The sequence below is a fragment of the Halichoeres trimaculatus genome, unplaced genomic scaffold (genome assembly GCF_033239565.1).
Source record: "Halichoeres trimaculatus isolate MK-OKI-2021-1 unplaced genomic scaffold, fHalTri1.1 fHalTri1_scaffold_2, whole genome shotgun sequence".
Lineage (NCBI taxonomy): Eukaryota > Metazoa > Chordata > Actinopteri > Labriformes > Labridae > Halichoeres > Halichoeres trimaculatus.
In genome coordinates this window covers 33,468,001-33,483,801 of record NW_027437180.1, presented here as the reverse complement: position 1 = coordinate 33,483,801, position 15,801 = coordinate 33,468,001, and the positions used below count along the sequence as shown (strand labels likewise).

The 15,801-nt window shown below is 40.6% G+C and overlaps 1 protein-coding gene across 2 annotated transcripts in view; it reads left to right on the top strand.

Moving 5' to 3' along the window:
• The first annotated feature begins 1,457 nt into the window (after positions 1-1,457).
• plppr2b (phospholipid phosphatase related 2b) overlaps positions 1,458-15,801 on the top strand; it is a 79,250-nt gene continuing 64,906 nt past the window's right edge. For both annotated transcript variants that reach the window (XM_074665299.1, XM_074665300.1), the window contains exons 1-2: positions 1,458-1,993; positions 9,825-9,935. In XM_074665299.1, coding sequence (XP_074521400.1) covers positions 9,825-9,935 — 111 coding nt within the window. In that variant the 5' untranslated portion in view covers positions 1,458-1,993. The remainder of the gene's footprint in view (positions 1,994-9,824; positions 9,936-15,801) is intronic.

Genomic DNA, 15,801 nt, shown 5'->3' with positions numbered 1-15,801 from the left:
GAATTTTGATATAAAGAGAGGTTTTAAATACTACTATTTTTGAATGTAATAGATACTCTGTAGTCATTCCATTGACCAAAACCACAAAACAAAAGTCAATGGCAGAATCAGCTGTTTGGCATTGGCAGAGAAGATCTGGCAAATTTTTCATGGCGTAACCCACATACACAGCTCTGCTGCTCATCCTACAATTGCATCTGGCTCTGCTCAAGAGAACGAAAAAAAGTCCCATTTCCACCAAGCACAGTACGCATTTTATGGCTTTTCCACTGAATAATCACGGGACAGATCCCCAAATTACTGAGACGAGCCGTCCCACTCTTTGGGACCTCTCTGTAGGGGTGCCAGAGTAAACCGTTCTGATCCTGGAAGGTGGAGCTACAACACTGCAGTCTGTTGATTGGTCGAAAGAATTGTCACTTACCGTGCGACAGCAGCTTTATGTCTTCCTCGTGGCACACAGTTTTCTCTTAAAACAAAACTTTATTCAGCTTTTTAACAAAGAGCCACATGCCAATCACAAAGAAGACGAATTAATGGATTTCACTCATATTTGCTCTTTGTTACTGTCACATTTTTCTTCTTCGTTGTATTTTTAGCAGCATACACTGTGTCAAGCTGTTATGGCTTCATGCTGTTTTTTAACTGATGCGGCGATCAGCAACCATACTGATCTAAACTGGACTGCTTGGTGGACATGGGGCCAAACAGGACTCACCAGCTGTCTGTCTATCCAGATGTCCGTCAGGGCCATGACTTGTCTAAACAAGGGCAACATTCAAGTACATTTTACATGTACGAAACACCCACACCCACACACACTGTGTTTGTTTCTGCCCTGAGGGAGACAGACAGTTTGTGGTGAACTAACCCATGTCATTATGCAGCACACACACACAAATACACACTCATACACACACACAAAACAGCCAAAAGCTGCTGGTGAGCTTTCACCTGGGGCCTCTGACCCACATTGGGCCATGAGCAGGACGTGTTCCACTTTTCTGCTTGGCCATGCATCATTAACCCACAATCTACTGTAACAAGGACTGAGCTGGCTTTAAATCCCAGCTCACCTGAGCTCACTTTGTCATTATTGACAGGCTGGTTGAGTCTAAAGGCTCACAGGCACTGACACTACTCTCAGATTGCTCGCCTTTCACCCACATGCTTTGACTTCCTGTTAATGTGCAAACACACACACAAAGCAGCAACAAATCAAACCACAGAGACAGAAACCTGTGCCCGATGGTTTCAGCTGATATCATAGTGGTTTCCGGGGTGCTTAAGTGCACAGTGTCTACCATTTTAGCCACTGTAATGCCTCAGTCTCTGAATCACACAGTCCCTCCTTCTCCTTCTCTGCTTTCCTCTCTCTTTTGCACATGATGTTTCTCTTCTGCTCCACTCCAGCTTTCTCATTCTCTTATTCCCTCTTCCCACTCTGATTTTTCCCTCCTCCTCCTCTTTACCTCCCATTCTCTCCCTCTCACACACATGCATACAGATGCTCACACTCACACACACTCTCCCGTTCTCCTTCTCTCCTGCCTCTCTTCCTCTCCTCACATCCACAGGCAACTGTGCCGAGGAGCCTCCCTCAGCAGCCTGTGGATCCCTTCACTTGATTAATTAGCCTTGAAGTGCTGTTGAAGATCATCATATTTAGCTTAGCGACCTAGCGGCAGAGTGCAGACAGATATAGACTCGGCTGGCTGGGGGCTGGCTGCCTGGCAGTGTGGCGAGCTCTCTGTATCTCTGTGTATTCACACACAGTGCCGAGGGGCTTCTCAGTGGCAGCGCGGCGGAAGTGAGGGGCTGGTTTTTTGCTTTGAAAGAGACGAGAGGGGTGCAAGGAACAGAAGCAAGGCTGGGACCAGAACACAGGCAAGAAATGGGAGTCCGCTGCAGGAGCAAATCTTCGTAGAAACTCGGAGGAGGCAGCGGTCACTGTGCAGCAGCAGCAGCAGCTTCCAACACACACAGATTTAAGGTGAGAGTTTTAAAACCAGTTACTGCTGGGCTTTTTCTTCTGCTTCTTTTGGGAACAGGTTGCTCTTGGATGTGTGCATGTGTGTGACTGGGACTGTGCATCTCTATGACCCACATTGACAAACCTCAGGTGCAGAACAGGAGCGGTTTTATGCAGGATGCTCTCTAAATTATTACTGATTTTATTCAAAAGGCTGCATCGCAATAAAAGTTTCAAACCCAACGCTTGCAAAGTGTTGAAATACATTCTGTGCATGGCTACATAAACATTAACACAACATTAAGATTATGATTACTCAGAAATTGATTTTTATAAGATATAAAAATACAGTATAGCATGTATGTGAGTGTGTGGGTGCGGAGATAAATGGTTTATGTTCCTCTCTGTCCTATCTCTCCCTCTCACACACACTCTCTAACACACACACACACACACATCAGCTATGCAGCACCACTTGTTGGACTGAGTTGATGTGTAATAACACTAGGATAATGGTGTGTGTGTGTGTCAGTGAGATAGAGTGGGTCTTTTGTTTGCTGCGGTGCCAGTACGAGGCTTAAGGATGCACATCACAGTGAGCGACACAGACAGCCACACAAGAGACGATCAGTCATGCCAACCTTCTGCCTGCTTTGCTCTTTAGATGGACACATAACGGAAGACTTCAATGCTCTGTTTCTCCCCCCCAACAAACACACACACACACACAACCTCCTGTGTGTGTGTTTTTAATGTATATTTACAATCCGTCTGTCATCAGCTTCAACTTGTACAACCTGTTCTCTTTACTCGGGATCAATGAATGCTGTTTTACCACCAGAAGCCTGAAAGCAGAGTAGTAGAAGCTTGTACTTATATTGTAACAGTGCGATAATACTGCGATTGTGCTTCCCATGAGGCACAGCTCGGGGAAAGTGAAAGAAAGAAGGAATGAAACCGAGAATATGAACCGCAGCATGAATAATTAACGCACTCAAACTGAGTAAGAATAGTTTGTGCTGCTCTCTGTATTTGTGTGTGTGTAACAAAGCACAAAACTACACTCTGCTTATAGTCATCCACACAGCGCAATGTATGTTTGGCCTTGGTTAACACACATAGAAGGAACTGTCTGACCACGAAGCTCATTTGAGGCCATAAAGATGCCTCATGTGACTAAAAATAGAGGACCATGATGAGAAATCTGTGACGTGGAATGAAAACGGCCAAAAGGGACTGAAATGCCAGATAATTGAAGTTCAAGTTTTTGGACTCTAGCAGAACCTGAGGTGGTTTTTACAGAAATGAGGATTGCAAGTCTTAGCAAATCCTGCAAGTTTGACTTGGTTTGAGCACTATTCATGACATTCCTGGTGCATATTGGGTGTACTTTAAGAGTAAGTGTGAGTACAAGGGTGGTTCAGAATCCTTGCTGTTTTAAAGATGCTATGAAGAGGATCTGTTTTAATTTGACTTTCTCGCCACCTTGTGGCCCGGGGTCTTCGCACACTTTCGTGAATTACTTTTAGTGAAGCGTGTGTTTGTTTTGGAATTCAATTGAGATCGGATCGAAACACATTTTTTTTGTTCAAGACAACTTTTTACTGGATACAACTGAGGCAAGAAGCTTATCAGTACAGTTAAGAAGCACTACGGTTTGAAACGTGACACCAAGCAGACGTAGCAGCCGGTTATAAGTTAGCCCGGTGCTCTGATGTATCTGTAGGCTAACGTGACAACAAGTGAACACTGTCAGTTTGTAAGTAGTTTAGTAGCCGTCAGTGTTGCCAGATTTGGTTGAGCTATTTCCGCCCAATCACGCTCCAAAACCCGCCCACTTCTGCGAAAAACCGCCCAATAGTGTTTTAGTGTAATAGTGTAAAACGATTTACTATGGACATGGGGACAGTGGATTTACATGAACAGCCACCTTGCACCTTAGAGACGAGAGAGCACACGGGCTTCTGCCTCAGGCTTCTGCGTCAGCACACTACGCTAGTTTGTTGATGTGATGTCACGTTGTTATGGCGACATTGAAAGCGACTGAATAACTCACTGCAAATAAATGTGTTTTTAATTGAATATAATACGAGTGAATGAAGTATTCTGAATTTTGTATTAAATAATAATAATAAAATAACAGTTTGTTGTGCTGTTTCCACAATATAAAAAAACGCCAGATGTTGGCAAAAGCAGCCCAAATATTATATACCCGCCCAATGCATTTTTTCCCCCGCCAGATGTAATCAAAAGTAGCCCAATTGGTCGGAAAACTGCCCAATCTGGCAACACTGGTAGCCGTTTATATTTAACTCAGCTGGCAGCCCGGTGCTCCAAGACAAGTCCGTAATGCGTAACGTTAGCAAATCCTGGTTATGTCCTGCCAGTCATCTACCAAGCAAAGCTATCATAACACTCTTCATTTTATTGATAGACTCAAGTTTGAACAGACCACTGCAGAATAACGGGCGACTGTGGGTTGGAATCAACATTATCAGTTTAGCCCCTGTATTAGCTTTTAGCTCAGACTGTATCACTCTCCCGTTTAGCTTTCTTATGCTCTTCTGTCCTTTTTCTGTCTGACAGTTAGGCTCCTTTCTCCACCATCACTACAAAACTAGTCATAGAAATCATATTTTAGCAGAGAGAAACACAGATCTCTGTGTTTTATCTCTGCTTCCTGTTCAACTTCAGCCGGCGTGGTGTTGTCATAGAGACCTATAGTCTTGCTATAAATCAATCCAGTCCTGACTGACCCTAACTGGAAGCCAAGAAGAAGCAATTTAAAATAACCTGTAACCAGCAATAATGGCACTGATGATCTCATTTTAAAGTGTGGATTACGATCAAGCATTTATCCAGAAGGGAGACTTTTTCAAGATCACTTTCATACTCCCCCCAGCCCCTTTTGAAACAATTTGAATCGAGAACATACTGTTCAGGATTCCTGATTTCTGAGAATATAATATCATGAGAGTTATTAATACACACAGTACATTAGGTCTCTTTTGAATGTGCATAATATTTGAAGAAGCATGTATTCAGTTTTTATCAAAATGGTGTATTTTTGTGAGAATGTTTCAGTCATGTCTCCCTCTTTTATGTTTAACAATGAAAATTGACTCAAAGAATTAGATTTAGAATAGTTTGAGGGTAAAAATGTGCTTTGTGTCAGTGATTCTTCAAAGTTTTCCTGATGCACCATGGAGACATTCACAAATTCCATCCGTGTGAAGTGCCTTCCTCCCTTCTCACCAAAAACGACCATTGATTAGAGAAAGGGCTGACACGGCAGCAGAGATTCGCCCTCAGCAATAAAGTCAGTGAGATAATTGTTGTCAAGGCGAGGAGCGACCAGGCTCAGTATCTGAGGAGAACCAATTGGTAGCAGTATGAAAAAATATATATGAGAAAGAATGTGCACTTCAGGGCATTTGCTTTATGATTGATGAAATCATAATTTTGGCGCTTCAGAGTTGCTAGAGAAATTGTGTTTGCTGTTTGATCCAGGAAAGAAACTGACATTGTATGGTTGGAGTGCTGTCATTTGCATGTCTCAAAGCCCCAAAGCATGTCTTAGTCTGCCTTTCTATTCTGATTTTCCTCAACAGCCTCCTCCTTTACTCCTCCTTTAGGGACCAGAGTTTTTTTTTTCCTACCGTTTCTACCTGTTTTCCTACCCAACTGCTATTATTTCCCATTGCTGAGTCGGCTAGCTTTCACCCCACCCTGTCTACTTCAGAGGAGGCTCCAAACGTCTGCATCATGACTTTGTGTCTCTCTTATCTCTTTCTGTCAGGCTCTTGTTTTTGATCATCGCTCCTCTGTTTTCCACTCTACTTCTCCTCCTTTCAACCTCATTTCCTCCCCATTCAACCCTTTTGATTGCCAGCCCGTGCGGTTGTGTGTATGCGCCTTGATGTATCATACATGGTAGGCATCACAGCATCTGTATAGGTAGGAGAGTTTGTAACTATGTGGAAAGTATACAAGTGTGGGTGTACGCACAAAAATAGACTTTTCTTTTTTTTTTTCTACTACCTTTTCTGTGCTGAGAGATGATTAGATGTTAAATTGTCAACATGAAGCACGTATACTGTCACCTGGGCTCCTGGTTTATAAATGGATGGAAAAGAAAGTCATGTCAGGAGGTCTTGGTTCAGAAGATCTTAAGCAGTTGTACACACAGTACTTCTATTTTCTACAGTGGAAGAAAGAGATCACTTAGGTGGATGAGCTACAATTCTCTTTATTTCAAAGGTAAAAGATATATTCAGATTTTATCTGGAGGGAAAAATAGGAAAGTTGTGGCGTATGAATAGCATTTTGACAAGTACACGTCCTTTCATACTGAGCTTACTGAAATAAATCAAATTGGTGTTACCAGTGGAAACTGTGGAAGGAAAAGGATCCACAAACAGAATTTCTGGATCAGAGTTGGCTATTGAGTTGTGATAATGCATTTGTTTGTGAGGCAAAAACTGATGGTGCACCTACACATGGTGCTAAATCACCAGGTAACTCATGATCTAAAACAATACATCATGATACCATACATAATAGGATACCATGCATGACAACATGTTATGTTACGAAAAGTTATGTTATGTTACAATACTCAATGTTACTTTTCATTACGGGTTACGTCATGTTTCTCCCTGCACATTAGAGAGGCCTCTTCATTGTCCACTTTTAAAAATCAACTTAGAACCCATTTTTATTCTTTGGCTTTTAACCTTGGCAAGACTTAGATTCTTTGCCTTGTCTTATTCCCTTTTATTTTCTCTTTTTCCCTTTTATCTGTTTTATTTGCTTTAAGTTGTTTTAAATATGTTTTTCTTTTATGTGTCTGTTTTTCCTTATCTGTTTTCATCTTTTTAATTTAATCTACCTGTACAGCACTTTGTTTACAGCTGTGGTTGTTTTTAAAAGTGCTTTATAAATGAAGATGGTATGGAATGGTATGTTTTACTATGTTACGTCCCGATATGTGATGATATGTGATGTATGTTACATTATGTATAATTATGTATAATTATGTAATCGCTGCACATTGTAACATCATACGATTCAATATGACACAGTTTGATACAGTACAACACATAGGGGTTCATGAATACACATAAGTATCAGTATTTTGTTCGACAATTTTAAAATTGTTCACCAAAAAAAAAAGAAAAAAAAAAACTTTTTTCTTTCAAATGTTGATCCTTCATTTTAGTCTTTTTTTACAAACAGGGTTGAGAAAAGTTGATGCTTTTCTCCAGCAGAGGGGGAAATTTTTTTTCTTAAACTATCCCATAATCTGACCTCAGATACTCTGAATTAATCCTCAAAACTGACTCACATGTGATGTGCATTTTTAGGGAAAACATGGCTTCTGTTATAGTCCGTAGAGATCATCATCATCATTCCACCTTTTCTCATGGTCTGGTGTTAAAAAAGTGAATTCAAAATGGCAAAGATTGCAATTTAAACTGAATTGACACCCTAAAATCATAAAAGAAATGAATTGGGAAAAACGCTTATCATCTCAGCCGTAATACTTACAGTTGGAGGCAAAATAAAAGAAATCTGATCTTGTGAAGCGATACATTGGTTATGATACATTACGCTAAGATACATTTCATTATAATGCATGAAAACTAATACTATCTTTTGAAAGGAAAAGTGTAGAGAATCCTAAAAATTACGTAGTTTTGTCATGCTACTTTGGCCCAGAGTTACTAATTTGTGTATGTAAACTTCAGTTTGCTTACTCTAAAACATGCATACATACATACACAACCACCGCCAACATCATCAGCTGTCATCTTTTCTTTCTCTTTTCTTCTGTCGACCACTTCCTCTAGACACATTTAATTTTTGTTGTTAGCACCACCTTATTGAGTCATGAAGTAATGAGTCAGATTCACAGTGGGATCTGTTAAAAGTGCGATTTCAATTAAAATATCAATATTTGGCAGAGGTGTATTGATAATTGTATCAAACAAGTCAGGATGACTGTATCAATCAACAATCAGTCCCACACTCTTCACACAGCTGGGCAGTTTATCCACAGTGGGTAGTTCCTGTCAGTTTCCCATCACGATTCAGTTGTTATGTTATTATTAATGCAAATCTTAAAAGATATAGCTGTTTTGTGAAATGATTCAAGTGAAGAAATCATGCTGTGTAAAATTTGCAAATAACCTTTTAAAGAACAAATCTCTTTAAGCTGCATTCAGAGGAAGAATTTATGTAAATATACTTATTTGATTTATCTTACCTGAACTGTTACTGATCATAAAGTTAGCTGTATGCCTTATATGAAACATCCACTCTGGTAATCTTATGTGGTCATCTCATCTCTGTATAGCTGTGTATCTTTTTGGCATAGCTAGTAGAATATTTGAATATGCGTATTTAAAAATGAAAAGATTCATGGACACTGAACTTTCAGATGAAAGAGAAATGATTTGCCTCTTGGCTGTGCGTCAACAGACCATGAAACCTTCACCCTTAGATTTACTCTAAGCCTCGAAGTGTATAAAAAAAGATCACTACTGTATTTACTCTCTTGTATCATCTGGAATTCAGAGGACTGTTACTTAAGTCACAAAGATGAAGAAGATCCAAGTAGGTAAATCACAAAAAGTCAAGGTCTCTGTCCTTACCTGCCAGTTCAGCTCTACCCAGATTACCAGGGCTCGATGCTTGAAAGTCTTTGACTCACTCTGTCAGCTGTCTTTGTTTCCCATATGTGTGTGTTACTAGAATTTCAGGTTTAACACTTTCAATTTCATTGTTTTCAAAACATAAAGTAGTTTGATTTCTGCTGCACACTGGAAAAAACTGTAGTCTTATCGATGTTTTTGTCCTATTTTCAGTAGAAAATGTCTTTTTACACTTATTATGAGCCACATTCACCTGACCAGTCCAGAAAAATGTCTTATTTTAAGTAGGGATGTTTGATACCACTTTTTGTCAGACCAATACAAGTATGAGTACTCTCTATTGAGTACTCATATTGAGTACCAATACCACTACTAGTACTTCTGACACATAAAATTTAAATTCACAGTGACAGATCATTTCTAGCAAAGACAGCTCAGCCACTCTGCCATTAATTTCAAAATATTACACAAAAAGATCTTGTTGAGTTTATTTTTTAAAATAAATTAACAAAAGCGTAAAAAAAGAAAAGAAAAGAAATAACTTTCAACTGTCAGAGTTTTAGTATTTTAATAAACTGAAGTGCAAAATAAAACAGTTTAACTGTTTACGCTCCCTGGTTCATTCATATTGTCTGAGCAGGATGTGACGCACACTTGTCATTGTGTCGAACAGCAGCAATGTAGCGCCAACTACTGGTGAGGAAGACTTACTCAACGCAAGAATTCTTTGCTTATATGGTATCCACACCTTTTACGAATGTTATTACCTTGAAGTTACGATACATGGTATTGGTACTCGCCCATTCCTCATTTTAAGTTATTTAAAGGCAAAACTGAGGTCTGAATTGTTTGTAACAAGTAAGAAAAAATCTGCCAATGGAACAAAAGAAAAATAACTTCTAATAAGAATTAATTCTAATTTCAAGCAAATTTTCGTGCAATTTTTTTCTTGTTCCATTGGCAGATTTTTTTTACTTATTAAAAGCAATTCAGACCTCATTTTTTGTCTTTAAATAACTCAAAACAATACACATTTCTGAGCTGATAAGTTTCATGTGGCTCATATTAAGTATAACAAGACAATTTTTACTATAAAAAAGACGAAAACACTTATAAGATTTCAGCTTTTTGCAGTGGAGCAAAGCCACAGACACAGAAAGTAAACCAAGACCTTACAACAAACTCTGACCCCACAGATGATTGGCGGTCAGCTGTCAGCACAGAGGAGGCCGATGAGGACTCTTTCTGAAGACAGCAGCCTGCAGAAGACCAGCACCTACATCGTGCCCTGCTTCCTCTTCGTGGAGGTGAGTCTTGAACCCCGTTTCTTTTAAAACCTAACCTCCAATTTGGAGTTTTAATCTACATTTGTCACAAAACTGTTCTACCCACATAAACATAAAAATGGGAAAATAACAAGTGGAAAAGCTCTAAGTGGGAATCATGAGTCACTCAGCGCAAACTGATGGACACATGAAAACACACTTTACAGTCTTCTCCCACTCCACATCCACACTTTCCCTTCCCTTCCCTTAATTCACGTTTCTCACGGCAGATTAACAACAAAGAGCGTCAGCTGGGAAATTTTTTGAATTAGCCCTATTTTTCCATTCACTGACTCCCTAAAGAACTGATTGATTGAATCGTCACAAATGGGTAATTACCCCCAATTCACGAGTGGCTCAGCGATTACTTTCAGCAGGAGGTATTCTCACAACAAAGGCCCTCTCATGTGACCTTTTTTGTTCATAATCTGTTCGACTCCTCGTCTGCTCTTCCCACGACTCTTCTTCGCTCACTGTAATCCCTGAATGACCTGATGGAGCGCTCATGGCCTAGGTTGCATTTCCTAATTAATTGGCCTAATTAAGAAAGGAAACCCAATTAGCCAATGCTGCAGCTAACACGCTCCAAGCGCACAGGTCCTCTCAGCTCCAACGAGCTGAAACACCTGTTTTAGAGCAATCAAATTGAGCTTTCTCCTTTTAATCCCCCCTTTAAAAATGTGATGTTTCACTCTTACTTGAGTCATAATGTTGACATGAAACTGTGAAAATTGTCTAGTCATGTGGTGCTATACAGTCGTCAAGAAAATGGTTTTGTATCAGGATCCTGCAGGCTAACTATCGGGCTAAGAAAAGTTGTGTGCATCATTTTGTCCCGCTGGCTCAAGCAAACTAAGGTAAACAGACACTCAGTGAAAAATGTGTCTTATTCAGGATGCATTGCATTGTTGAAAAGAACAGTTTCTGTTGTGAACTATGTTTAGCAAGCTGCTTCTTTCTTTAGAGCACCTGCAGGAGCACATCTTCTATAGTCTGAATCTCCTGAAGGACTGTCTTCAACCTTGCTTTTCTTCTGCGTCTTTGTTCCCATTCACTCATTCACAACATACTCTTGAGATTCCCCTGAATTTTTTTCCTCCACACATGAATCGCACCCTGTCAGACACACCTTTAGTTACAGCTGCATCCTTTTATTGCACAAACATCTTACAATCCCCGCAGGTTAACATTCGATCTTTATCTCACTTTTACCTTCTTTCATTGCGCCTTTCCCTTGGCTCATTTTCAGCATCCCTTGAGGACTTGTTATAATGATTTCCAGTTTTCTAATTTTTTTTTAAAGACCGTCTGTGATATCTTTAGGCTTGTATCTGTCAGTGCGGCTCCTCCCCTTCCTTCCATATTCTCTTTGACGGTCTCCTGAGCGCTGCCCAGTCACTCTTTTCATGCAGATCCACCACATCAGCCTCTCCAGCACTTGTTCCCTTGAGTAATTGCATCTTTTGCACCATGGCTCTCTCCATTATTCCCCTTTACTTGCAAAGCCTCATCTCCTCCTCCCACTCAAAACGCCTTTCTACTCTTGCAAAGACCACCACTCTCCTCATTTTTCCTTTACGCTCCTCTCAGGCTTCATGTATCCTCAGGGGGCTCCAACATTTTTTCTTTTTTTTTTCTTTTTGAATTTCTCCTCCTGTTTCTGGTCACAGCTTACATGTTTCTGCTCTTTTTTTTCACAGAGTACACGCTGTCCTCATGTTCACCTCATATCACAGACAGGAAGGTGTCATGAACAAACACAATCCAGGAGAGAGGGTGTTCAGTTTGTTTGTCGGCAGTTTCTTCCCATTCGTCACCTTCTTCGCCCTACTGTCAGGTGCAGCCTTTGGTTAAATTTAATTCTCCCACAGCCGGAGGTGGGGTGATGTAACTCCAGTTTGACTCTAATCACTGTATTTGCACCCACATGAATCTGTGTACATTGCAGTAGTTTGATAAAGGGCAGTTTCAAACCCCCTTCTCTCCGTCTGTGCTCATACTCCAGCAGCCTGCTGTAGCATAGCTCCCCCCGGAGGGTGCTCGCTCCTTTGTTGTTACATTAGCATCTCATTAGTCATTTCTTCTCAATTCAAACACTCAGTCTTTTCCATATCACTTCTGATCTAGTTGCTGATTCCTACTTTCTCTTTACTTACAATTCAGAACTCTGTCCCTCACTGTTTCCTTCTTACTGAATCATATTAGCCTAAAGATATTTTGTTATTTCTCATTTCAAATTCTGATTTCTTGCCTTTAGTTTTTTGGTAAATGTCAAGAACCCTCCGATAGCAGTGCAATCAAAAGAATATGCCTGATATCAGTTGAAAAACATTGATTGCTGATATTTGCGGACACAACAACACACTCTTAGCCAGAGCGAGATTGATTTTTATTGCTGTCACATCATGATGTACTGAAAACTTTTTATTTCATGGAGGGGGTTGGTTTATATACTGAATTGGATTAATGAAACACAAACAAAACACTGGGATACATGAAAAACGATTAAAGAAACACATGATGCAATCCATGATCCACAGGACATGGTGAACAATTTACAACCCATGACATACAAAACAAGACACACAATACAGGATAAGGAATTGGGAATATAGAGCACGATACATGAAATGTGATACTAAACTCATGATGGGAGAAACAAGGAACATGACAATGGCTTGACCTCACTGCCTAGATCAGACATGTCCGATGTTATTCCTGGGAGCCAACCGTGGCTTGAGGTCAGTTTTAATATGCCCAGTGTACTAATCGTGCTACTGAAATAGATGTCAAGTGCACAAACCAAACCTAAGTCTATCTAGTAATGTCTCACTGAACTACAACTGGACTGTGCATAGGCTACTTGTATAAAGCTAAAGATCTGTTAACTCTGCAGAAATTCAACTGCTCTTACAGCTTCTGTCTATAAATGAATGAATTTATCATTATGCCAGTATATGAGAGATTGGAAAACATGATAGAGGACAAAAGACAAGATTAAAATAATGAAACAGTGCAGAAAAATAGTTCAGAATACAGGATAAGAAATATTTGGGGTTAAAATGTTGTTTGCAAGTCAAAATATTAAAAAAAATTCTGATAAATCCAGATCTTGATCCTGCCTCAAAAAAGAAAAAAATGAAATCCTGACATGTTTCCTCCCATATTGCCCCGTAAAGGAGAACATCTGCGTATCGAACTCATTTTCACTGAGGGCCACATCAGCATAACGGTTGGCCTCAAAGGGCCAGATGTAACTGTAAGACAGTATAACATGTAGCTATATGTAACTAATACTAATGTAAAGTAAATGCAACTACTGCTTCAAAAATGCACCCTCTGAAAAGGACTTTGCAGCTTGGGCAATTTCTTCAGCCATGTGAAGCTAGCTTTCTCTGCCGTGTTGTTCTTGGTCGTGGCTTTCTTGAACACAACCTGCTGCAATAACACTTTGCAATTTAAATCTTGCTCCATTTGTTGTTTTCTTTAAAGCTCACTTTGGCTTACTTAGCTCCATGTTTGGTCAAAAAATGCTAACGTACATTCTGCTCTTTGACAACCGCCACAGCTTCATAACGCAAGCAACATACAAGCGGCAACCCCTGTCTTGTTTCCCGAGTGTCCGCTTGAGGCTGGCTACAGTACAGGCAGTCATATGCACACCAAGCCAAAAAAAGCTGTTTTCAAAGCAGATATTAACCTGTTGACAGCCTGGTTCAAAAAACGTCTCCCGTCTGAATCACTAATTTTTCTATTGGCACACAGGGGGCAAATTTTTTTCTAATTAGGCAGTTTAGAGGATATTAGGATCATGAGTTCGCCCAATCAGAGGCGCAGCTAAGGTCAGGTGACCCACATGCGCTCCATGGCTGTATGTGAAGCCCTTGGCACTACCAATATGGCCGCAGTAGCCGATGTGCTTCATTTTCTGTTTCAGAAACAGACGGATGACGTCGGGGAGACTACGTCCATGTTTAATACAGTCTATTACAACATACCGTTTTGTCTCCTTGAAGCACAAACATGTACTCGCCTACTTTCTTGAAACAGCCTCCCATTTGCATTAACTTTCTCTTCCTGGACATTTGGGGTTAATTGGTTTATTTCTCAGTTCCCCTCCTTCGGAAAATTGCACTGATATAAAAACACTGCAGTCCAATGCAGGATGCCGTCACTTCGTGTCTAACATTATCAGTAGGTATTATGGGAAATGTAGTTTAGGGTAGTTTTGGCTTATCAATTACAAGACAATCAGAACTTTTAGGCTCTTGTGAGCCACATAAGATGAGCCTTGATTGAAGAAGCAGAGTTTGTTGATGTTTACGCAGTATGTAACACTGCAGAAAACTGATCATTTATCGTCTGGTATCAACAGACACCTGAGGGACAGGTGAGGTTTGTTTCCATAAGTCTGTAGTGATGGCACAGGCAAGTTTGAGCACACGTAGTGACTGATTTTTAACAGAAATCACTTTAAGAAAAGGTTGACAAATAGAGCATTTATTTTTTAATTTCACCAAATCAAATGTGGACCTTTTTGAAAAGAGTATGGACGCCCTGGTCTCAGTCATTGCAGAGGCTCAGCAACTATCACTTCTCTACCAATAATGGATTTTTTTTCTTCCTCTGTCTCTGCTCTATAATTCTTTTTTCATTTTCCATCTCCTGTCTCTCCCTCCAAGTCAATGTCTCCTCCGTCTTCTACATTAAGATGTAAGATTGGCCTGTTTTAGCTCCATCAGAAATGATGAGTCTAAGCAGTTTCACTTTTAGCAGAACTGTATGGAGAAAGCATAATGGAAACAAAGTAGTTGTCTTCTCTCAGTGGATCTTTGGCTCCTCTCTTCTTGCTGTCTTGCTGCTGTCTCTATCGTCATGCTGCGAACGCCACACAAGAGACCGGACTGGCACCGAACAGAGAACGCAGCTTCAAAGGACCCTCTTTAAAAAGTCATTTTGATACCACTGATTCCTGACTGGCTTCAGACGCTAGGAGGGTGGTGTTACTCGTTGGTGTGAGACGGCCCTACTGTGAGAAATCTGTACTGAAGCTAAGTTTCAAAGTGCTCACAGAGACTACAAGTGGACTCTGTGAGTGAGTCTCACTGAGCAGACAACTCGCAGGCAGTGGGTTCTTGTGTGATATGAGCTAGATTAATAGTAACGTGTGGTCTTCAGTAATGATACGGTAATGAACGCTATAGCTGCTCATTCATGGTGTCCCTCCTTTGCAATGTGCAGTCTTCCTGGCCAGTTTTTCTGTTCTTCTTCAACTGCCAGCTCATTGTAGCGTATCTTCCTCCTCTCCACTCCTTCCTCCTCATGCCTCGTTGGCTGCGTCCTCCCGTGGCACAGCAAGCTCGGTAAAGTGCACGGACCGCTGAGCACGGGACCCCATAATGTTTCGGGTCTATGGCTTGTGCTGCCTTCAGTGGCACTCTAAGGTGTTGGTTCATGTCCGCTCACATCTCTCATTTCTCCTACCTTCCCTGTAGATGCCCTCATTTGTGCCTGCTCAGGAGTTTCTGCATCATCGGTTACACTCTCCCTGAGTTACTTCTCTGCATGTAGAAATTTGATGCATACTTTAGGTTTCTTATGCAGTTCATAATCTAAAGATGTGCAACTGCATAAAATCACTTTTTGAAGATAATGTACTTCACCTTTTTTGCACATTAAGACAGGGGTGGCCAACTAGTCAGAGACCAAGAGCCACATAAATGACCGCGGTACTATAGAGAGCCACGTCACAGGGTCTTACAAACACACTCCCTCTCACACATAAAGATTTATTGTGTTTATGTGTTTTGATTCGTTCTAGAGAAGAGAAACTGAAACTTAAGTATCA